The sequence below is a fragment of the Hypomesus nipponensis genome, chromosome 19 (assembly GCF_054491055.1).
Source record: "Hypomesus nipponensis isolate SF chromosome 19, ASM5449105v1, whole genome shotgun sequence".
NCBI lineage: Eukaryota > Metazoa > Chordata > Actinopteri > Osmeriformes > Osmeridae > Hypomesus > Hypomesus nipponensis.
The window spans coordinates 71,547-96,957 of NC_140379.1; the positions used below are offsets into that span (position 1 = coordinate 71,547).

At 40.7% G+C, this 25,411-nt stretch overlaps 2 protein-coding genes across 18 annotated transcripts in view; one reads left to right on the top strand and one right to left on the bottom strand.

The window, feature by feature from the left end:
• Positions 1-1,282: 1,282 nt before the first annotated feature.
• Positions 1,283-20,857, top strand: cttn (cortactin). 6 transcript variants are annotated; one of them, XM_084682755.1, is made up of 17 exons: positions 1,471-2,762; positions 3,241-3,324; positions 5,119-5,192; positions 5,277-5,406; positions 14,267-14,377; positions 14,649-14,703; positions 15,012-15,122; positions 15,555-15,665; positions 15,933-16,043; positions 16,417-16,472; positions 16,685-16,754; positions 17,178-17,401; positions 17,471-17,615; positions 17,701-17,769; positions 17,875-17,964; positions 19,807-19,878; positions 20,663-20,857. In XM_084682755.1, the coding sequence occupies exons 1-16, from the start codon at positions 2,616-2,618 to the stop codon at positions 19,842-19,844; spliced, it is 1,626 nt and encodes a 541-aa protein (XP_084538881.1). In that variant the 5' UTR covers positions 1,471-2,615; the 3' UTR covers positions 19,845-19,878; positions 20,663-20,857. The 6 variants fall into 6 exon arrangements, with proteins under 6 accessions (XP_084538883.1, XP_084538884.1, XP_084538881.1 ...); XM_084682757.1 differs by lacking the exons at positions 19,807-19,878; positions 20,663-20,857 and adding an exon at positions 1,283-1,396 and having other exon boundaries at positions 2,687-2,762; positions 17,875-19,783; XM_084682758.1 differs by lacking the exons at positions 1,471-2,762; positions 19,807-19,878; positions 20,663-20,857 and adding an exon at positions 1,291-1,396 and having other exon boundaries at positions 17,875-19,783.
• Positions 20,771-25,411, bottom strand: part of ppfia1 (PTPRF interacting protein alpha 1) — a 35,110-nt gene continuing 30,469 nt past the window's right edge. For 9 of the 12 annotated variants that reach the window (XM_084682753.1, XM_084682745.1, XM_084682746.1 and 6 more), the window contains 3 exons: positions 25,177-25,245; positions 23,687-23,828; positions 20,771-22,255 (listed from right to left, as the gene is read on the bottom strand). In XM_084682753.1, the coding sequence (XP_084538879.1) occupies positions 22,194-22,255; positions 23,687-23,828; positions 25,177-25,245 (273 nt within the window). In that variant the 3' untranslated portion in view covers positions 20,771-22,193. Of the gene's footprint in view, positions 22,256-23,408; positions 23,481-23,686; positions 23,829-25,176; positions 25,246-25,411 lie in introns of all 12 variants that reach the window. The other 3 variants (XM_084682749.1, XM_084682744.1, XM_084682752.1) reach the window with 1 other exon arrangement.

The following is a 25,411-nucleotide window of genomic DNA, read 5'->3' on the forward strand; positions in this document are numbered from 1 at the left end:
GCTGACGTTGCTAAGCAACGGAGAATGCTGGGGTTGAAAAGTTACCGGACTACTTGCGGAGTGCTACGAAAGACGTGAATCCGAGGCAAAAAGTCCACTTCCCTTGACAGCGGTCAGTTATTCATAGCAACGGTCTGTTATCAAAAAATAATTGACCGCAGAACGTGAACATTCAAGTGAATGGGGCATTCTACAGCATTAAGAACAGCCGTGTAATAAGTAATTATTAGCCTACCCTGGTGGCTGAGTTTCACACTCATTGCTGTTGCCGGGCTGGGGGTCAGACGTAGCGTCCTCTTCAACACGCTTCGCCGTAAATCCAAATGAGGATAGACAGCTTTGCCACCCTTACATCTTGCTCTTTTCGTTCCTGCCGCTTTCTGGATCCACTTTTATGTTTAAAGGGCATGGCATGGGGTAGCCTAATTCGCTTCAAAAACGCTAATGCAACACAACTGTATCCCAACAACAACTGTCTGTGGTATTCCAACAACTGGATTGGAACAATCGTGTGTGGGTGGGCGGGAATCTTTGACAACAATATTACCCAGACATCCTTGCTATTTTTCGAGGGCAATATTACTTAATAAAAACGAGATTTGTTTCATTCAGCAAAAGGCAAATGAGGAAAAATGAATTATTTGCTGTTGTTAAGACTGACTGTTTTTAAAATGTTTATTGGGCAGGTGATAGCTCATAATGAATAACTGACACCATAATTGAGAAATGTTTGCGAATTGATGGGACTGGATCATGTCAGATTACAACTTGCGGTGTTAAAGCGGAGCAAGGGGCCCGGTCAAGTTGCCGCAAGGGGCCCGGTCAGGTTGTCTCACTTTTACGATGAGATCGAGGACGGCCCCCCTTTCGCCACGGGCCTTAGAGAGCTGCACTCCCTGCACTCCCCATAGTTACGCCACTGGGACTATCAGAATCAGCCGGATGTGTTTGTATTACCATGTAAGATTACACAAACGCGGAATTTACTGTGGCAGGAAAATGCATACAATAAACATATACGGATACAAAAAAAAGTAGAATGTAAACAAACTTTAAAAAGTCTAAGAGCTAAACAACATGTAAGATATAATAGATGAATATGAAATGTTACAAAAAAAATATAAAATAAGGTAGTATGGGATTATAATTGTGCACTATGTTTAAGCAGTGAAAACGATTTTTTTCAGAAAATGTCTGCAAACTAGTGATTCAAGCTTGCAAATGAATTTGTTTCAAAGAATGGGACTTTTATTCAGAAATTCCCAATTCCCAGGTCCAGACTCCCGTTTTCTCCGCAGGAAGTCGGAAAAGAAGAAGGCAGGAAATAATTGTAAATCACACAGGACTGTCAAAGGCGTTATCCAGCGATTTCTTTTTTCGAACATCAAAAATAAAGGTAAGTTGGATTTTATGTACCTTCACTACCATGCATTTGAGCTCATTTTCTGATTGGGAAGTGCTGATTGCATGTTGTGACAAATTTAAAACCCATTCAACCCTGTGCTCGGTTTTAAATTTGACTTCGCTAGCTACTGTAATTAGCACTAGCCACAATTATAGTCTAGTTAGACTTACCTGGTAGAGCTACCTGAGGTTACAATGATTAGACAGTAGCTGATTAACTATATGCCACCAAAGAAATGTACTACTACTGCAAACTTATGGATCAGTTAGACTGGTGCTACTAGTAACGTAGTATAACATGTTCACTAGCTTTTAACAAGTTTGTTGGTACGTGCCGACTAACGTTAGCTAGTTACAGTTGCCAAACACGGTTCTATGCGGAAATAAAATGACGTTTAAAGCAACAGAACGCGGTTAACCACAACATGAAGATTGCGTTCAAGCTTCAGCTCACACTGGCACAGATTGATCTGTTAGTTCACGCCGAGGACTTAAGCAAACGTGTCACGTCCCCCCATTGGCTGGTGTAGCTAGACTAATTCATAGCAAATATCTAACTATCAACACAGGGATGCAGCGACGTCAACAGACGAGTAGGCTAGCTAGCTAGCTAGCTAGAGTAATATAATTTGTTATGGAGAATGCGTAGCTATGCTTTGTGGTCACAATGACTGGCCGTATCATTACCCATGTTGCCCAAGCTCCTACCTCACCGTCATAGCTACGCTATCAACTTTGTCTGGGTTCTCAAAGCCAGGATGTAGGTGTGATTAACAAGGAGATGGAGATGTAGATTTAATATAGAGATTTCTGAAGTTTTATCAATGTGTCTGCTAAAGGAAGACAGGTTGATGAAAAATATATACATAGTTTAGTTACATAATTGGTGTCTGTAATGTGAGCCAGTGTACTTAGCTTGCTAGCTAGGATATGTAGGCCTACGTTTGCACACAATTATTCAACTCATTCTAACGAATTCGCTCAGTCAAACATTATTATTATGACCAAACATATGTGGACACCTTCTCAGTACACAGTCACAACATATCACTCAAATCACGGTAAAACATTATTGGTGACCACTTCGTTTCTATTCGTCCACTCGTTTTTTTGTTTTAATAGGTGAGGTCAGGGATTGGTGCTGGCCAGTTATTCAAAACTGAACTCTGCACAACATGTTTAGGGTTATTTAAAATATTTAGCTAGGCGGGATGGCACCGCAATGCAGATCAAGCGCGGACAGACAGACATATGACTATCTAACCAGCTGGCTGAACGACAGGGCCTGGATTTACGGTTTGGCGCTGACCAAGCAGCTGAATCTTCCGGTAGAAGAAGAAAGAAGGCTTTGCTTTATGGTTAGTTCTCCCTTCCATGTCCACATACGATGGTGTGACCAGCTTCAACAGGACTGATCACCAGGGATTGTAAGGAAGAGGTGGGGTTAGTGACATCACTGCTTCCTGGGAGAGAAGAACATATTGCCTGATGTGTAAAATTCATTCAGTTTATGTGAAAATACCTATTATTAACAATCATTTTGTATAACTAATTAAAACTACACATTTTCACGGTTTCTGTGTTTGTCAGATACCGGCTCTTAATGTCGGGATTCTGTGATTCCGCCTTTGTTATCTGTATTTTGGAAGTCAAAGTTCCCATCTTTTGCTACTATCCATCTATTGTTAATTTTGGTATAAGTATATATACATTTGATATTAAACGGACCATATTTATTTTAACTTATTTTATATTTATTATTGAGTGTGAAGGTTTAACCATTGAAGGATTATTGCCATTGAGTGTGATACTTGAACTTTAACTCCTGTTTGGCAGATGTGGAAGGCAGCAGCCGGTCAGTCGGTCAGCGTTGCTGTGGACAACGGTGCGGATGATTGGGAAACAGACCCAGACTTTGAGGTGCGTGACTCTAATGATGTGACTCATGATGTAACTTATGATGGAAGTCATAATGTCACTCAAGGTTGTAGACACATTGATCCATCAATTTACAAAATTGTTTCTCTGTTCCTCCCACTAATCCCCTTTTATAGGTGGATTAATTAAGGGTGTAACGAGAGACAGTTAGAACCGAAACTGTACTGTACTGTTGATAGTGGTACGCAAGTGTCTCGTGGAAGTTGCATTGGGTGTCTTGCAGCTTTTGTTTACTGTCGTGTAACTGCCCCGCGGCCAGTGGAGGCACTGGCATGTACCACTAGCTACTGTCATGTACGACTCGCTCCACTGTTACATACCACTCACTACAGTACAGTACAGTTTCAATTCTAACTGCTACTGGGTGTAACAGTTCCCAAAATCTAGGTTTGGTTTGACATGATAAATTTGCATGCCTTTGTCTTAACCAATGACTGTAAAGAGCGGTTCTGCTTAATTAGCTAGCTAGCGCAACATGCTAGCAGACAAACTTGTAGCACAATGGCGTGTGATGTTCTTGTCTCCTTGTGGGCCGGCCGCAAGCAATAAACTTTCTTAAACTTGTTCATCGACTGACTGTGCAATGCTTGATAGATTCATATTTCTGACAAATGTAAAATTGGGGTACAAACCGCGGCTTTATTTCCGAAAAATATGGTAATCACAGTTTGTGTCAGTCAATTCTATAGGTATACGTTTCAAATCATCTTTAACATTTGCAAAAAGAGTTAGTGCATTTTCTTGCAACAATTTGTAAAAACTGCAACACAATAGATTACCTGCAAAGGCTAGTAGCTGGCTCAAAATCTTTCGTTCATCTCTCAAGTAGTGTGGGGGTCAGATGGCTGAGCGGTTAGGGAATTGGGCTATTAATCAGAAGGTTGCCGGTTCGATTCTGGCCGTGCATAATTACGTTTTGTCCTTGGGTAAGGCACTTCACCCTACTTGCCTCGGGGGAATGTCCCTGTACTTACTGTAAGTTGCTCAGGATAAGAGTGTCTGCTAAATGACTAAATGTAAATGTAAGTAAACAATGTCAGTGAACATGTCATTGCCATCAGAATGGCAAGTCCTTGTTTCATTGTTTCACAAACAAGATAGTCAAAATGCTTAGCCATGTTGTCAGTATTCTGTAAGTAGTTTCTGATGTAAACTATGGTCAAAGTTTTGATGACAGTGCTTGCAAATGGCCAAGGCAGCACTTAGACATCGATCAGTTAGGCATAGATCAGTTCAACACAACAACGTTAACATTACTGTATGTGGGAGATTGATTGCAAGAGATTGGACAAGATTCCAATTTACACTTTTGCTGTTTTGTTCTATATCTTAAAAAACAAACAAGACGATTTGATAGCACTGCAAACTGTAGCACAAGGGAAAAATACAAAATGAGTAGAAATGTAAACATACACCCCTTAGTCAGAATTGTACATGCAGCTCTGTATAGGAAATTACAATTATGACAACTGCTTCAACCATTTCACATGAAAGGAGTCATTGTTTATTACTTATTGCTATTAACTAATGCATATATGTTTTGGGGGTTAATATTCTACAGAAAACCAGTATAATACATTTTAAACAACATGACATAAGCAATTGAAAATGTAGGAAACCGCAGACTATTGTTAATTTAGAAACCGATTTAAGTGCCTAAGAATCTTTGTCATTATTCTTTCCTCTATGCTCCTTTCTCATTTGACAGAGTTAGGGTTATGGTTATCTAAAGCGTCTCCTCCCCCTAACCATTCACCTTGTTCCCTGTGCTGGCAGAATGACGTGACGGAGAAGGAGCAGCGCTGGGGGGCGAAGACAGTTGCCGGCTCCGGCCACCAGGAACACATCAAGTCAGTGTTAGGGTGGCTGTTGAGTAGCTTTGTACCCAATGTCATGTCATTGTTGCCTTTTACACCTTCTGATGTTCTGCTTAGTATCCATCAGCTACGTGAGAAGGTGTCGACGGAACACACGTCTCTGAAGCAGCAGGAGCTGGAGAACATGCCCAAGGCTTCGCACGGCTACGGGGGCAAGTTTGGAGTGCAGCAAGATCGCATGGACAAGGTAGATTGTAGCTTCAAAACAAAAGATAGAACACATTTAAGGATTCTTTTTCAGTTTTTTATATTTTAAAAAATGTACTAAACTCCCAGAGTCATCATTGGTGTTGGGTCACACTGTGTTCCAAGTGGAAAGTATATTTAGTAGGGATGGTAAGATTCACTGGTTCACATCGGTGCATCGGCATAAAAGCTCACGATGCGATTGCCCCGATCAAAAAAGTGTGCACAGGATACAATGTGGGATGAAATTGCGATGCAGCGTTTCTAACGTCTTTGCATTGGTATAATCCAATGTATTTATATAGAATCGTGTGTAGGCGTAAACCTTTAGTATTTAGAAATGTGACCAATGATTTGTCAGCAATAATTTTATATTTAGATAGATTCCTCCTTTCTGTTTCTTAAGCGCGCTCTCATCTCTACTGCTGTCAGTGGCAGATTCTTGTCAAGTCTCTCTGCCAAGTTTAGCGCAAGTTGGAAGCGTGTTCGGGCGAGTGTTATCATGGCGGAGGAAGAGTTGCATGTTCCTACGAATTGCAATAAATCCAAGGTTTGGCAACAAGAAAGATGGGCAATTTGACAAGACCCAAGCAATTGGCAAGATATGTTTCGCTGCTATAAAGTACACAGGCAGCACGGCTAATTAAGGTAGTCACCTGAAGAGGCTACATGCTATTTGTGTGGAGACGTCTGCCTCCCCTTCGGATTCAGCTATGGCTACAGTCAGTGGCTAGCTCCACCGGTACCCCTAGCAAGAAGATGGATTTTGCTAATTACACCACCTTAAATGTACTAATTCAACAGTGCAAGTGGACTGTTCATGCTGACTGTAACTTCAACCACTTAACTCAGTTTTAACAATTAATTATTTTTTTAAGATTTCAACCTAAATATTAGGGATGTGCATCTCCATCACTGAGGATGATGCGATACACATCTTGATGCACTGCCAACAATCCGATACATTCAAGATGCATAAAAGCAACTACTAACGCGTTACGATTCACCCCTATTGCAATGCAGTGCGATTCGACACAATGCAATTCGACGAGATGCGATGCGAAAGAATATGATGCTATGCAATTTAATATGGTACATAATGATTTATTTATTTGTCAGATAGCAAATCATAAATTAACTTAAAAAAGTGAAAGTTTTATTTCAAATATTAAACAATGTTTCTGACAAAAGATAAAATAAAATCAGGCCTGGACTTTGCCTTAAACCAGTCCTTCTTTCCTGTTGTATGTGTTTTCTGAATGTAAACTATTACTGGGTGTCACAAGCTGCTGTAAACACTGTCATAACACCTCACACACCAAATTGAACTCATATGTCATACTTTAAAATTGTTCTCAATGACTCGGCTATCTCTCATCTTACTTTGTCGTACACAACAGGGATTTGTTTCTCGTAGAATAGCATCCTTATTTATTAAGGATGGCATGCCTAAATGTAGACCCAAAATCAGACTTGACATGACAGGAATGAATGCTGCAGTCATCTGCATCTATCTCTGTTTTGTCTTGTAATACCTGTATGTATATATTAGTGGTGGGCATAGATTATTTTATTTATTTAATCTAGATTAATCTCACTGTAATCTTGGAATTAATCTACATAAATCTAGATTAAAATGGCTCATTTGAATCCGCCGAAGGCATTCAGAATATGTGTGCTACCCAAATAATGACTAAATATAGCTCCAAGCAGCAATGTGGTGGCCAAGCAGGTCAGATGACCTGACAAGATTCAGAATCAGAGACATGACAAGATTGTCAGCTTTGGCTGGATTCGGACCTCTGACGTTGACATTGCCAGGACACCAATTTATCCTAGTGAGCTATTCTCAGTGCTGGAAATCACACATTTCAGTTACTGGGTAACAATTTGATTTGTCCAAAGTTTAAACAGCTGTAATTCAGTTCTATTTTGACATGTCAAGGTGATTGTGGTCTGAAGATAATCTGTGCCAAATTAGGTGAATATTTGATATTTACCATAAACGGTTCATTCATTCATTCAAAATGGCGGCCACATCTATTTAGCTGGTATCACAATTGAACATGTGTCGACACAGGATTGCCCCCTAGCGGTTAGATGACACCACCTTTTGTGGACCTCTTTGGAACAGGGTCCTGAGCACCTGTACCAAGTTTGATGTCAATTCAGCAAATGTTTCCTGAGATATGATCTCACTTCCTGTTTTGGCGGCTTCATCGCCGAATTTGATCAGCTTTACCGAAATGTGAAAAGGTTTGTGAGGCTTGATCTGAAGATAAATGGTGCCAAATGTTTGCTTATTGCAGCGCCACCTAGAGGTGAAATGGCATTACCTATTTTGGACCTCTTTAGAACAGTGTCCCTAGTCCCTATACCAAATTTGGTGTCAATGCAGTAAAGAGGTGCTGAGATATGACCTCACTTCTTTTATGGTGGCATGGTTGACGACTTTGATTGTCTGTTTCAGTCAAATTGTAGAAAATCAAAAAAACATGTGATGTCTTTTGTGAGGCTTGGTCTGAAGATGGTCTGTGCCAAATTTTGTGAAGATTGGACAAACCTTATAGGAGAGGTAGCAAAAAAAACGGTATATTCAAAATGGTGGCCACATCAATTCAGCCACATCAATTTGATGTGGCTGTAACTAACAAACGGTTGCGAAAATCAAAGCTCCAGGGGATAACCTTTATGAGACTTGGCCTGAAGATCATCTGTGGCAATTTTGAAGAAGATTCAACAAGAATTGTAGGAGGAGTAGCGAAAAAAACGCTTTTCCTTTACATTCAAAATGGCGGAGAATCTATAGGACTGGGTATTATGTCATAGAGTTGAACTCGTCTTGCGTTGAACTCGTCTTGATCCAAGGAATCCAACGATACTCAAACTTTGAGTATCGTTGAATCCAACTTTGACCCATTGGTGGCGCTAGATGGTTGAAATGGGAGACATGAAACTTGGTGAAATTGATGAGGGGACTGGTCCCAAAGAGTGTGCCAAATTTCACAACTTCTGACCATGTGGTTGGGGCTGCCATAGACTCACATGACAGATGTGTAATAATAATAATAAATATAACTGCAAGCAGTAATGGCGGATTCCTCCAAACATTGTGAACCATTGATTTTTTTTAATTCTTGACAAATTGTAACTGTATAGAAAAATCAATGCTGCTGACTTACCAAGGGGATACCAAATCTGACCAATTCCAAATATAGCTGCAAGCAGCAATGAGGTGGCCAAGCAGTCAAATAACCCAGAAAACATTTTAGACATCCTCAGAAGAGGGTAACAAGTACACGCAGCAAGTTTGGTGTGAATCCATCAAAGATTTGCTGAGATACAACCCAACTTCCTGTTTGCTGGCTAAACGGCACATTTTGATTGCCTGTACCGGAAAAACGGTTTCGAAAATCAGAAAACCATGTGTTAGCTTTAGTGAGGCTTGGTCTGAAGATAATCTCTGCTAAATTTGGTGAAGATTTGACAACATGTGTAGGAGGAGTACAGAAAAAACGTTTTTCAATGAATTCAAAATGGCGGCCGCATAAATTCGGCTATTATCACAAATTATTATGAGTCACACACGGGATGTCCCAAGATATCATGAGACAAAGGAATCACTCAATAAAGGCAAACAAATCAATAGTTATTGGCCAAAACACATTTTTGCTTCCTGCGGCCACGCCCAGTGATCACATGACACCAAATTGTCTAGATATCCTCAGAAGAGGGTCCCGAGTCATCATACCAAGTTTGGTGTTGATATCTTGAAGATTTGCTGAGATATGACTTCACTTCCTGTTTGGCTGCTTTTCTGCTGAATTTGATTGGCTGTACCGGACAAACGGTTGTGAGGATCACAATTCTAATCGATAACTTTTGTGAGGCTTGGTCTGAAGATCATCTCTGGTCATTTTGAAGAAGTTTTGACAAAAATTGTAGGAGGAGTAGGCTTTCAAAGGTTTTTGATAAAACCGGAAATAGACGTCATAGGGTGCGTTGAACTCGGCTTGATCCAGGGAATCCAATGGTACCTCATTTGTGAAAATCGGTCATACGGTTCAAAAGTTGCATGTGTAAACACAAGTCCAACTTTGACCCATTGGTGGCGCTAGAGTGGTCTAATGGGAGACCTGAAACTTGGTGTAGGTATAGAATGAACTGTCCTTAATGAGTGTGCCAAATTTTACAAAAAGTTGTCGAAGGGGTCTAGGGGCTGCCATTGACTCCCATGGCACTAGAATAATAAAAAAAAAAAAAAACTAACAAATATAGCTGCAGGCAGCAATGGCGGGTTCCTCCTTAACATTGCAAACCATTACCAAATTGACATGACACAGACATGTATTTCACACATGTACACAATATTCCAAGACAATTGGATCATTGGCTGATTTTAAGTCATTTTCAAAAATTTCAAAAAAGCCCGGACACCCTGCGGAGAAAGCTCATTTCGGCCGCTTGTATTCGGTCACCGCCCATAGTTCGTGACCATTGGTGAGGGTAGGAACGTAGATCGACTGGTAAATAGCGAGCTTTGCCTTTCGACTCAGCTCCTTCTTCACCACGACGGACCGATGCAGAGCCCGCATCACTGCGAACGCCGCACCGATCCGCCTGTCGATCTTGCGCTGCATTCTTCCCTCGTGAACAAGACCCAGAGATACTTGAAGTCCTCGGCTTGGGTCAATGTGCCTTTCATCAACCCCAAGTTTGCGTGCTACAGGTCTGTTGCTGCTTGTGAGTGCTTTCTGCACAGCTTTCTGTTTGAAAGCTAAAATATAAGAATGTTTTGGCATGCTAATTCAGATTTCTACAAAAAGGAGAGACACGCGCAGCTTCAATTTTACACTCAGCGTTTGTTTGACCTCCTTGTCTAGTTGTTTGTCTGAAGCGTTTAATCAAAGAAATATGGTATATGACAGCAATATTTTGTATGTAACTGGCCTTTTTAACATCACAAGTGGCCGCAGCTTTGCCCCTTATGGTCTAGGACTTCCCCTAGCTGCATTGCAAATCAAGAATAGAGCTTTTCATTTGGCCCAGTGGCAGACTGTCTGAGGTTGTCAAATGTCACCACTCATGGAATGCTTCTTGTCCAATAAAATAGACTTACTTGAATGGAACTAATTGTTGTGCACACATTTATATTCCAGTTATAAACAAACATCAACCATATTGTACATGGACAAAGTTGCTTCCTAAACGCATTCACTCTTATTTCATAGTTTTTGTGATGTCAAAGTAGAATAACTACATATGTGTCTTACATAAACATACACACTGAATTTTAAATCAATTGTAGTCAGTGTAGTTACATGTGGTAATATGTCCATGTCATTGTTGTGTTGGAAATGTATGTGAATGCTGGGTGGTTGACTATTTCTTATTGTATGATCTGTTTGAGATGTAAGCAAGGTAAATATTCCGTGAGGTCTTAAGATAGATAGCAGTTTTAGAATAAACAAATACTTTATTAGCAATGAACAAAATTTACAAGTTAAAGGCAAATGAATAAGTAAAATGAATATAAGTAAAAGAACGTATGTCGAGCACACTCATGCTGTTTGAGGTTGTCAAATATCACCAGACATGGACTTCTGCCTAAATTGACATGCACCAACTCAGAGCAATGAGTTTCAACAACCATCAGCACAGTTATTCAATTTGTTGACTCTACTCTTAATGCAAGACTATGTTAAAGTTATTGTCTGACATTCTTTGTCGGCAACTGTTTATGGAGGAACCATCCCTCAACAAATTGCTTTGGTCATGCTTTCTTAAAAGTCTAGTCCTTAATTTAGATGTGCCAAAGAAGATGATAACATGACCAAGCTGTGTTTGGTTGATTCAACTGTATAGTTCTGAAGAAGAAGAAGACCTTCTGTTTCTTTTAACAGTAGAATTAGCTGTGGCCAAACTAATCACAGAATGCCTACTAGTCTAAAATGTCTACTAGACTAAGGAGTGAAGGTGGGAGCTTGGTACTGTTGGGGCCATGTACTGTTATGGTTTTTGAGTCAAACAACTTGCTAAATGATTAAATGTCAAATCCAACTTTAAATGTATAAAAGAGAGAATTAAACCTAGAGGTTTAAAAGGCTACATTTGTTTAAACAAACTACAGACAGGATTTGGGGTAAAAGCTCTAGAAATTAGCCAAGCATACATATTTTAAATATTCACAATTAATCTACTTTTCATCTTACATTAAACTATTTTTCAGATTTGTGGGGGTGCCGTTATAGGTTCGAGAGGCTTTTTTGCTCCTCATGAGAAATAAGGCATATGTAATGAATTTCAGAATTTTGGGACAAATGGGATGCAAATGGCATCACTTTGAAAATTGACAATTGGGGGGGTGGCCGTAGGGCCACCTATGGATAATGGTGGGTCATTGTGGTGTGGTAGTTACTCATGGCCTATACCATCAATGTTTCAGGATTTTGAGAACTTTTTACCTTTGCATACAAAATCGGAAATGCAATACCATCAAGATCCACAAGGCCTTTGCTAGAAACTAAGGAATGAGTGGGGGCTTGGTCAGCCCACACTCTGGAGATGTTGCGTGTGCGTCTTGTCAAGCCCGCGCGTGTGTCAAGGGAAGGCTGAGTGTGTGTGAGGATTTGGAGCACGCGCGGGCAGGAAGAGGGGAGAGAGGATTTAGCCAAAAATCACTGAAATTAGCCAAGCATGTATATTTAAAATATTCACTAAAAATCTACTTTTCATCTTACAACCAACTTTTTTTCAGATTTGAAGACTAAACATTCTCAAGAGTCTTCACAAGAACTAGTGATAGTATCAGAGTATCCGTTTTAGACAGGTGGATGTGTAAAGCATTATTTTAGCGTTAGCGATAAATTCGATTTGCTTTACATCAGTCATTTTTTAAGATATTAAGTCAATTTTTCACATGGGAACATGTTGTAGTGTCTTCCACCGATATACAAAGTTTGGGGTTGATATCTTAAAGATTTGCTGAGATTTGACCCAACTTCCTGTTTGGTTCCTTTGTTGATGATTTGGATTGGCTGTACCGGACAAACGGTTTTGAAAATCAAAAATCCTATTGATAACTTTTGTGAGGCTCAGTCTGGAGATCATGTCTGGCAACGTTGAAGAAAATTCGACCAAAAATGTAGGAGGAGTAGCGAAAAAACGTGTTTCCTCAATCTTTATTGTACAGAAAAATCCAATATGGCGGCCGTTATAGGTTCTAGAGGCTTTTTTGTTCCTCATAAGAAATAAGGCATCTGTAATAAATTTCAGCATTTTGGGACTTATGGCCTGCAAATGGCATCACTTTAAAAATTGACATTTTGGGGCGTGGCCTGTAGCGCCACCTATTGTCTCACATGGCCCATGTGTGGTATGGTAGTTACTAATGGTCTGCAGTTTCAACATGCCAAATTTCTCAACTTTTTACTATTGTGCTCTAGGGGCTGCCATTGACTCCCATGGGTAAAACATAATAATAATAAAACCACCAATAACAATAGGGTTCCCTCCTACCGGAGGAACCCTAATAACAATAGGTTTCCTCCTTACGGAGGAATCCTAAATATAGATGCAAGCAGCAATGGAGGGGCCAAGCAGTCCAGAGCAGGCTTCCATAGCACTTGCGCAACAATTAAGTCACAGCAACCGGTTGCACTCATGCAACACACCAAGTTTGGTTGAAATATATATTTGCGTTCAAGAGTACTGAGTTTTTAAATTGTTTTTTTTTCTGGTATAAATAGGGCTGCATGATTAATCAAATTTTAATCACGATTTCGGCTTCCCACGATCAAATTCACGTGATCGAGCGATATTTTAAATGCGTCATTCCGTTAATAGAACGCTCTGTATCAAAGTTATTTTTTTGCAAAGCCAATCTAGCGCTCCGTAAACCAGTAGGTACGTTCGACATCGGCTGCGGCTGCATGCAACGACCAGCGAGAGTTGCCGCTTGCAGTCGGGGAGGAGTTATAAACGGCTCTGTAAAGTCGGAACATTTGTAATTTTATGTATTGGGCTATGATAAACTCTTTCTCCAATCTGTAGGCTGCAGCCGGCTACGGCGCTGCATGGAGTCGAGTAAATTTAAAAACGCATACATATGTCTGCGTTTGTACCTCCCGTTCACACTAATACGGCGTAATCGGACACTGAAAACGGAGCTTTTCGAATACGCTCTCTTAGCCGAAGACATTTGAAAACGCCGGGTTTGCGTAGTAGGCTAGTGTGGACGGGGTCCACGGAGCTTTTCAGATACTATGACGTTCAGTTGCTATGGCATTGGGGGTAGCTTTAGCTAATCAAGATGAACATGGAAGGTGAAAGAAATATGCTGCTCCATCTCTATAATTTATTTACCAGTTTAGTTAGTGTAGGCTACTTCAGGTACAAGTATTAGCCTATCATTTAATAGATAGCCTATGCGTTACTCCTACGCAGAAGGTGATTTTTGTAGCCTGCTCGGTGTGCCTGAACGATAGGTGGACAAGGCAGAGGAGACGGTTTAAACGAAACATAGAGCGGCGATTCTGGGTGAGACCTGGCTGAACAGCTAGCTGGTGGGACAATTTAAAAACACCAAATAGTATTGCCAGAGGAGTATGTAAACAGGGCACCGTGGCGGGAGGGAGGGAAGGTCAGGAGTGGAGTAACCATGACAACAATTGTCATGTACCGTGTTAGTGTGGACGGTAAACATTTGGAAAATTATATGAAAACGCTAGTGTAGACGGAGATTTTTTAATTTTTTATTGATTGTATATTTTGAGTTTTATTTACATCCATTCTGCAGGTACAATACATTGTGACAATCAAATTTGATTAGGTTAAAATCAACAAATAATCTCTGTTCCTAGTCTGCAGTAGGCCATGAGTACCAGAGCAAGCTTTCAAAGCACTGCTCACAGACCGACACCTCCAAAGGATTTGGCGGGAAGTTCGGCGTGCAGGCTGATCGTGTTGACCAGGTATGATCACCTTGGTCTTCTCAGGCCCAACTGGCTTGGATTAAGTATATACTTAATACCAACTTCTCAATTACCAAAAAATGTACAAATGTGGATTTATACCCTTTAAATGAAGTGGAACCACATGGTAAACTATTCATTTTCTTTGCACTTCTGCAACTGGTTAGTTGATGTCGTTATGCCAGGCAAGACATTACAACGCTGGAAAATGTTGAATTCTGTCTTAGTTCTAAACTTTACTAACAGCTTTTTCCTTCTTCGTTATTTTCAGTCTGCTGTTGGGTTTGAGTATGCTGGCAAGACAGAGAAACATGCATCGCAGAAAGGCAAGGGGATACAGTCTATTGTTAATTACAAACCAGCTTTGTATTTGCTTCCTTTAATACTATACTCCTTTAGTATTAGAAATGTATGTGTTATAAATTACATAAGCAAAACACAGGTCAGCAGTTGATCATGCAACTCTTACAGTACATATTGAGTTGTGCAAGGAATTAAGTATAGCGTTCGTTTAAAGGGAAATAGATTATATACAGACATGCATGTTGTATAGTTGTGTTTTTATGATTAGAAATGACAGCTCTTTATCATTGTCCCCATGTTTTGTGTTCCATGACCTGTAACCCCTGTTCAGACTACTCCACTGGGTTTGGAGGCAGGTACGGGGTGCAGGCGGACCGTGTGGACCAGAGTGCAGTGGGATTCGACTACCAGGGGAAAACCGAGAAACATGAGTCCCAGAAAGGTTTGTTCAAAAACTCACAATGTGTTAAGACTTGCACACAACCACAGTGGAAACTTTTGAAACAATGATAAGCTTAATGTTTACATTTATTCATTTAGCAGACGCTTTTATCCAAAGTGACTTCCAAGAGAGAGTTTTACTAAGTGCATAGGTCACTGATAATAACAACAAGGTAGCCCCCCAAACATTGCGAGTAGCCAAAACATGAAGCACATATTTTGAACGACCAAAATAAGTGCCAAAGGGATGTTTAAATTAAAAGCCAAACAGATTTTCTTTTCACGGTCTTTGTATGTCTACCACCTAACTTGACAGGTAGAATCCATGGAATCTTGGAATGCTAGCAACTAAAAGTATTGAGAACCATCTGCTTAACCCTTTTCATGTTCTCCCTGCTTGCTCTTGTCCCTTTACTTTACCAAATGTTTCCAGATTATGCCAAAGGCTTTGGTGGTAAATTTGGAGTAGAGACAGACAAGGTGGACAAGAGTGCGATGGGCTTTGAGTACGAAGGCAAAACGGAAAGACACGAGTCCCAGAAAGGTTCAGTTTGTTTTTTTGGGGGGGTCTTTAGATTACACCCAGTAACCTTTGGGACAATGGCACTGAATGAAATAGCACTTTTGCTATCAACCATTTACATTTTATTCCAAATTATTTTACTAGCATGTTTACTTACCGATTAATCTCAACTGTAATATGGGGAAAGTTGAGTTTATGATTAAGTAGGCACAGAGGGTAATTTCAGTGTGTTAATGCAGACTGTGAAAGGCTTCGGGGGCAGAGGGTAATTTCAGTGTGTTGATGCAGACTATGTGAAAGGCTTCGGGGGCAGATTCGGTGTGCAGTCGGACAGACAGGACAAGTCAGCAGTCGGCTGGGACCACCAGGAAAAACTGCAGCTGCACGAGTCACAGAAAGGTTTGTGTCTTACCTGTCTGTTCCTCTTCACCATCCCTGCCTACAGTACTACTACACCTGCCTACAGCACTCCTACACAGTTGCTTAACTAGTTAGGTTTAGGAAAAATGTGGATGTAATAACTGCAAGGTATTACATTTCTTTTGTAGGTGTATTCATTTTTTTTTTCTTCTCCAAACCATAATGACAGCATGCATGGCATATGTTGATGTTGCATTAAGCCTTCTTCTAAAATAAGAGATAAATTAAACAAAGATATCCATTGACTATGCTTCATCTCGGCTCGGACTATGCTTCATCTATGTCTGGGAAACTGGGCCTACATGTTCATGTGAGCAAATGGGATGGTAACTTTCTTTTCTCTCATTTGCAGACTACTCTAAGGGATTTGGAGGGAAGTTTGGGGTTCAGAAGGACAGAATGGATAAGGTACAATTGTTTACAGATATGCCCACGTTCAAATGTACTTCAATTTTATATTGTCTTGATTGCACATTTTTGTCTCTGTAATCTAGATTTCTCTGACAGAATTATTAGTGGGACTCCAAAATTTGGACTCAATAAATGTCTTGGAAAAAAATCATGTTTAGTGCTCTAATTGTTGAGTGTTACTAATTGTTTAGCTTTCTGGTATTTTTCAGAGCGCTGGGACATTTGAGGAAGTTGAAAAGCCAAGTCCAGCCTACCAGAGAACCAAGCCTGTGGAGGCTGGTGAGTCTGTCGTACTGGTTAGCGTTCCTATAGAGATGTTAAAACGTTTTATGCTGTGTTCACACCAAACGCAAAGCGAAGTATTTGAGCAAATGAAGCAAAATTTAGCTTTGCATTCATTTGTGCTTATTTGCGCGAATCGCTAGGAGCCAACAATTTTTTTCCAGTTGTCAATCATGTCCAAAATGACTACTATAAACTAATACGAAGTAGTGTCGTATAACAGAGGATGCCCACAGACAGCTACAATACTCTTGCTCTCCAAGAGTATTTCATTTGCTCGAATTCGCGTAATTTTGCCCTGCAAAAAGAATCGCTCAGCGTTTGGTGTGAACACAGTTGGTTATTCTCTTTAGCGTTAGTGTTTCTGTAGAGATGTTGTAAGGTTAAGGTTGGCTAGTAAAATCCCTCCCTCCTCCCCAGCTGGCAGCAGCACAGGCAGCATCAAGGCCCGCTTCGAGAACATCGCCAAACAGAAGGAGGAGGAGGACAAGAAGAGGACAGAGGAGGAGCGAGCACGGAGACAGTTGAAGGAGAAGCAGGAACAAGAGGAGGCACGTCGCAAGATGGATGAAGTCAAAGCTCAACCAGCCTCTCCCGTGCCAAGCCCAACCCCTCCCACCCAGGCACCGGCCCCTGTGTATGAGGTGAGGAGCAGCGACCTTATGCAACGTGGACTGGTTTCTCTGTTCTGCTCTAATATTCCCCCTGTGCAGGACACGGACATGTACCAGGACCCTGCCCCTCAGGCCGCATCAGAGAATGGGGAGCAGCTATATGAGGCTGAGCCCAGCCCCCAGCCACCCGCCCAGCAGGAAGCGCTCTACCAGAACCCCGATGACTACCAGGCTGATGGGGGAGGTGAGGGCCTCCACACTACCACTACAGCATCCATCCAGAACAGATCATGAATAAATTAGTGACCTTTGACCTGTGTTGTCTACAGATGCCCAGACGTACGAGTATGGGGAGGACCAGGGTGTGACTGCTGTGGCACTGTATGACTACCAAGCAGGTGAGAAACAAACCCACCAGCCAGCACCAAACTTATCCTGTCAATGACAACATTATATGCTTTTTAGCCCATTATACAAACTAATCCAGGTGCCTTGCATTGCAGCTGGAGATGATGAGATCTCCTTTGACCCCGACGACATCATCACTAACATCGAGATGATTGACGAGGGCTGGTGGCGGGGTGTTTGCCGGGGTGCGTACGGACTGTTCCCCGCCAATTATGTTGAATTACGACAGTGATCTCCATGCACACTTTCGCACCATTAAGATGCTTCTTTTTGTTTCTCTCTCTCTTTAATATTATGTTGCTCCATCTGGGTTCAGCTTTGTTTCTTCAGTCTTTTACTCCCTATCCTTCTACCTCTTGTCTCTCTGCCAGATACCTCTCTACTTCTAGTGAGAGGTTCACTTCTCTGTACAGGTCTGCTAGTGAGAGGTTCACTTCTCTGTACAAGTCTGCTAGTGAGAGGTTCACTTCTCTGTACAGGTCTGCTAGTGAGAGGTTCACTTCTCTGTACAGGTCTGCTAGTGAGAGGTTCACTTCTCTGTACAGGTCTGCTAGTGAGAGGTTCACTTCTCTGTACAGGTCTGCTAGTGAGAGGTTCACTTCTCTGTACAAGTCTGCTAGTGAGAGGTTCACTTCTCTGTACAGGTCTGCTAGTGAGAGGTTCACTTCTCTGTACAAGTCTGCTAGTGAGAGGTTCACTTCAGTGTCCAGGATGTGGTAGGATGACTGGAGTACTCAGGCTTTTAGGCTGCTTTCCAAGAGGGAACAAACAACGCTTTCTTATCTCATTTTGGAACCAAATAAGAATGACAAGAGTTCCATATATATCTTGTTTCAGACTTACCTAAACAGTTTTTGCTGCTCTGCCTTCCTGCTCCATCTTAGGGTTCTATTATATCTATTTATAGTTTGCCTACCTGCAGTAAGTAGATTTAGGTTCACCAAAGAAAGGGTTGGATTAGTTCGATCCCAAGCCTGGTAAAGCAATCTCCTAGTGTGGGCTCGTGTACTGGGCCCTTGCACCTCATTACAAACCTATTGCCTTATGGGTGGGTTGGTTAAGAACTGGATATATGATATGCAGTTGTTCTTATCACTTCTGGGGCAGTAGGCTGGAGAGAAGTCTGGTTTGAGAAAGCAGAAAGTAGGAAGCCATAATTCATCTTATTTACCACAGTAGTAGGTAGAAATCTGAAAGACATGAATATTGTTTTTAACACTACATACTTGCATGAGTGTTTGAACTATCTATACAGTTTCTAAAATGCACTACACCGACCTACATAAGCTCTGAAATGAAGTGAATTGAAAATGGTGGCGAGACAGTATGTCTCAGCTAAGATAAGGCCTGCTGAAGCAGTTATAAAAACAGTATTGATAAAGTCACCCATTGTTTTCTTTGCTGAAAACATAACAGATACCAGAGTACATTTGAACGTTCTGCTGTTTTGCTTCTCTTGCTGTCTCAACACCCTGTTCCATCCTCTGGCGGTACTTTAAACTGCTCTGGTAAATATGTTGAGTTTTTGGATGTGGACAAACCTGGCCACAGATGCTGCCTGTGATTTTGTGTGTAGCATTGCATACTATTGTGGGGCTTGGTGTATTCACCCACTGACATCCTTTTTCTAAGTGGACCAATATGTTAATGAGGAAAATTATTAAGAAAGTTATATTAATCTACTTGTTTTATATTTAAAAATGGCTTGAACGATAGCAGGCTAAAAGGGAACCTTTTCTTTGGTGGAAGCTAATTATCGAAACTGACAATATCTCTTGTCGTTATGGCAAGTTGTGTAGCTTCTTGTCATTATGGCAAGTTGTGTATCTTACAGTTGAGTAGGTATATGAGTGGGATATCTAATCTAATTCCATCAGGGTTTGGGGTTTTGTAATAAAATTATGCATTCTTTTAATCTGTATTTTGCTTGTATTCTGCTTGCTCACATCTATCATTATTGCTGTTTATTTTTGAGTAAATGTTTTCAATAAACAAATAAACCTGTCAATTTGTATTATGTTCCAAAGCATTGGATATTTCGAACAACGATGACAATGGAGAATAATTCTCAGACTGATAACCCATGAAAGTATTTACAGGTGAATATAACATCTGTGATTTGAAACCAGGATGTTTTAATGTACAATGCTGTAACAGGTTGGGGTGGCAGGCAGGCAAAGCCTACCAGAAAGGAACAAAATATCCCCTTTGTGTTGATTTAAACTAGGGCCATCTATTTGGTAGTGGCAGGTCTTTGTGGAGATTTATAAACCATAAGCAGTACACTACTAATAAATAAGAATTGTCCCTATTCCCCAATAAACAATTTGTCTACAGAAGGAAATCAGAACTCGTTTACAACTTACTTCCGCTTCCGTTCCTCGGGTTGCTCCGGAGAGCAGCTCTTAACTTTGTTCCTTCTGAACCTATAGCATCTAGTGGGCGGGAGGATCTACTAGGTGGGAATATCTACTCGGCGGGAGGGTCTACTAGGCGGAAGGATGTACTAGGTGGGAGGGTCTACTAGGCGGAAGGATGTACTAGATGGGGGGGTCTACTAGGTGGGAGGGTTTACTAGCTGGGAGGGTCTACTAGGCGGGAGGATCTACTAGGCGGAAGGATCTACTAGGCGGAAGGGTCTACTAGGTGGGAGGATCTACTAGGTGGGAGGATCTATTAGGCAGGGAGGCTTTGGAAATGACAGAGGCCACAACTATTACTGCAAGACAGGTATTTTGGCTCGGGACTCTTAACTTAAACTTCAAAGTCTTTGTTGCCCCATGTAGTTTGCAGACCAGTTAAAACTCCTAGAGATGTTTCTCATTTAGTCAACGGATTAATTAACCTACACAATAGTTTTTTTTTTTTTTTTTTTTACAATAGGTGAAACATGAATACAACTTCACCAGTTAAAGTCTGTGACCACTCTTCCCTAACCTGAATGTGTCAAGCTGTTCCAAAAGTTAATCTGACAGAAATGTTCGGAGGTAATTGGACTTTAAAGACTGTCTTTTTATTGGCAGTGGAAAACAAGTTTCAGTATTTTATTGAAAGTAAGAAATAAATACTACTGGTAAAAATAGTTCATGAGTACTCAATCTTTACACGATTTTTGTTACACTATCAGGACAATTTCCAATGAGAACAAATAACATGATGTGCATTGTACATAAATTACCAAATCACAAGACAATAAAAAGATAACATAACTATATGTTCCCCCAAATCCTGTATGCAGGACACTTAAATCTGCATGATCAAATAAGGAGGAACTTCTTAATTTGACCTTGGCTTTAGTAACAGCTTTGCCAGAATCAGGAACACTTGGGATATCATAAAAATCCTACAAACAGAACTGCAACAAAACATAAGAGTTAATCAGTACAAAAGGAAAGAAAGAAAGGTGACAGATGACAAGGCTTGATAAGTCTTGGAATTAAGTTTTTTGTGTGTGGGCAGATCACAGCACTTGGGAGTCACAGCAGGGCCAGGGCTAAACCCCAACCCTCGAGGCCACATTGGCCTTGGTCCGTCACGGAGGAGCCTCCAGGAGGAGGAGGAGCCTCCAGGTAGAGGAGGAGCCCCACCCAGGAGGGGGAGGAGCCCCACCCAGGAGGGGGAGGGGCCCCACCCAGGAAGGGGAGGAGCCACATCAGGCTCAGTATCGGTCATGTGCTTCTTCAGGTAAACCACCATGCATATTTCAGAGTAAGGCAGGATAGGATTGGGCAGTGGGAAGTTATGAGGAATGGAGAACTACAGTACAACATGTGAGGAGAAGTAAAGGACTTGTACAAAGTAGCCATCATCTTTGCTACAGCATTATGGCTTCTGTTTGCATCATTATGAGTTTAGTTTTGGTATCCCTGTTAGTATGAGGGTTGCTATGGTTACAGTCTGGCGTCAGGCATCCACAGGATTAGCCTTGAATCTCCAGTCATCCTCTGATATTCATATAAGACGCATTTACAAGTCATCATGATTGATATGCAGAAACATACAAAAGGTATATAAGAGCATATGAAATAAAATTTATATAATATATCAAAGTCACATGATCATCAGATTAATTATTATAAAACCAAGAAGAAGACAAGGGGAAAAATACATCTGGTCAAAAAGATGATAAAAAAGATAAATATACACACTCCAGACAATTAAAACATTCATTCAGTTATTTTCATGTAGTTTTACACTTGATAAGTTTGAGGACAGGGAGGAAGGGAGGATTTAAAAGAGGCAAAAAGAGAATGCAAAAATCTAAAATAAATGAAATGTCCCATTGCTTTACATAAATATAATAATACACATTGATAACTCTATGATGTGTCCTTTAGGTGTGCAATAAAATATTGGTGACAACATGACTTGTTTGATCTCTGTAATAAAAACAGTTTTTTAGTGTTCTTGTTGGTCAGGTCGGCATCCATTCCTGACGGGAAAACATTTCATTTTCGTCTTCAGACCAACATCCACCTAGAGACATAATGATGAGAAAAGAGATGAGACAGAATGTGTAGAGAAGCAGTAGAGCGACAAGCGGTAAAGAAGCGTGACCATGCGTTATTTAACCATGATGGGGTTTGGGTCACAACATGCTTCCACCCCCTTACAAGAGAAGAGAGTGCTGTAGAAGTGAGGAACAAAATTAGTAGTGTGTATTTATTATGTGTTGACAGTAGAGAGTGTGTTTATGTTAACAGGAGCAGAGTGGCCATGTTTTACTACCCTTGTGGGGACATTTTATTGGTCTCTCCAACTTCAATTACAAATAATTACATTAAGGTAGCCTGACGTTGTCATACTCATAATTCTAGTCAGAATATGAGTCTGAGAACTCTCCGTTGGGCTGTGAGTGTGGGGCGTGTTTCAACCGAACTCGTAAAACAAATGCCTCTTTGCTCAATTGGATAGACCTACAACCAATCAGAGCAACGTAATATGTTGTTTGTTGAAAACGAATTCAACCCAAGCGCTCTTTGGTGTTGTGGTTGATTACGTTACTGTTGATCATCTGTCCATCATCCTATAAAGCCCGCCCTGACAATTTCATTGGTCCGAACAGCTCCGGTTCAGGTATAGTCTTTCCGCAACCGAGCTATTCCAGACCCAACTTCCCGACCACATTTTTGTGTGGGCGGGGCTAAGTTGGGCTGGCAGCCAGGCTAACATTTAGGGTTTGGGTAAGGAGTTAGGGATAGTTTTAAGGTTAAGGGAGCAGAGTGTGTTAACAGGAGCTGTGTGTGTGTTAACAGGAGATACTGTGTGTTAACAGGAGATAGTGTGTGTGTTAACAGGAGATAGTGTGTGTGTTAGCAGGAGATAGTGTGTGTGTTAACAGGAGATAGTGTGTGTGTTAACAGGAGATAGTGTGTGTGTTAGCAGGAGATAGTGTGTGTGTTAACAGGAGATAGTGTGTGTGTTAGCAGGAGATAGTGTGTGTGTTAACAGGAGATAGTGTGTGTGTTAACAGGAGATAGTGTGTGTGTTAGCAGGAGATAGTGTGTGTGTTAACAGGAGATGGTGTGCGTGTTAACAGGAGATAGTGTGTGTGTGTTAACAGGAGATAGTGTGTGTTAGCAGGAGATAGTGTGTGTGTGTGTTAGCAGGAGATCGTGTGTGTACTCACGGAGGGTTAGGTGTTAACAGGAGTACGTCCGGACAGTGGCAGTTTCCAGCCTCTGAATGGCAGACTGACTCCCTGCATTGCGATGCCAACCCCATGCAAAACATGCTGTTATTTACTTGCAATTCCCAGATGCACATGTACCCCAGCACACACGTGAAACAAGCAAATTACCAACAAAACTGTAGAAAAGCACATTTTCAAAGCCTGTGTTTGGTTAAAATGTACAACGATGTCAGATCACCATCACATAATTGCTGATATTCCAGCAGCCACCTCACCATCGCTGGGGCTTCTCTTTGGCTGCATGGAGGGCGACATAATGGGCACTGTGTCGCAGGAGCCAGGGGGAACGCCACGCACGTCTTTAGGACGGAACTTCTTCCTCCAAGAAGGAGCTCTTCTGAAGCTCTTATCATCATCCTGAAGAAGGAAGGAAAGAAGAGGTGTCAGTAAAGGGTGGGATGGGTGAGGAGGTGTCAGTAAAGGATGTGCAGATCATCCTACAAGGTTAGGGTCAGCTATAAGCTGCTTGCATATATGTAGGGTTAATATATATATATATATATATATATATATATATATATATATATATATATATATATATATATATATATATATATATATATATACAAATGCTGTTGCAACAACTACCGACGTTAGAAAAACTACAACACCACACCGGATCTAGCTAGACCGGAAACAAAACAACAGGCACGCCAGACACTCGTTTGGCTTGCGAGCTGGCTAAAGAGTAGTAGCAGAGCCCGTTTACGGATATTAGACATTCTCTGGTAGTAGGCTAACGTTACGTTTTGAGTGGATGACGAGCGCGAGATGCCGAAATGGATGCCAATAAGATTCTGAATGGAAAGTTTGCTTTTAAAAAGTTGCCAAATGGTTCTATTGACAAGACCAGTGATCTGTGTGTTTTGTCGTTGTAAACTGAGCTATCATCGCAGCACGTCCAGTCTGAAATACCACTTGATGGCCAAGCACACAGCTGATGCGAATTCTCTGCCCCCTCGTCAAAGCCATGCGATTGCAATGTTGTTTTCAATAAAAAAAAATATTTGCACAAAGCAATCCGAACCACTGTTCTATGTTGATAAGAGCATTACAATTTGAAAAAAGATTGGGACAAAAAGAAATCAGGGACATTTAGAATAGATAAAAATGTGCGATTAATTGTGATTAATCGCGAGTTAACTATGACATTAATGCGATTAATCGCGATTAAATATTTTAATCGTTTGACAGCACTAATATATATATATATATATATATATATATATATATATATATATATATATATATATATATATATATATATATATATATATATATATATATATATATGTATATGTGTGTGTATATATATATATATATATATATATATATATATATATATATATACACACACACACACATATACATATATATATACATATACATATACATATACATATACACATACACATACACATACACATACACATACACATACACATACACATACACATACACATACACATACACATACACATACACATACACATACATATATATATATATATATACACACACACACACACACATATACACATATACACATATATATACGTATATATGTATATATGTATACAATGCTTAATATTTACAAATGGGATTTAATTGGTGTGTCTTTCTGGGGGGCTAACTGTAAATAGCTGTAAATGACCCTGTCTATACTCTCTGATTAGAGTTCACTGTTAATAAGATGGGATCTCACCTCCTCTATCCTCCTCTCTGTTGCCGCGGTGAGGAGGGTGTTGTACTCGCGCTCCAACACAGCTCGAGCCTGCATGGATAGAGGGGTAGGAGGTAGGGTTAGAGAAGGATAGAGAGGTAGGAGGTAGGGATAGAGCAGGATAGAGAGGTAGGAGGTAAGGATAGACAAGGGTAGAGGGATAGGAGGTAGGGTTAGAGAAGGATAGAGAGGTAGGAGGTAGGGATAGAGCAGGATA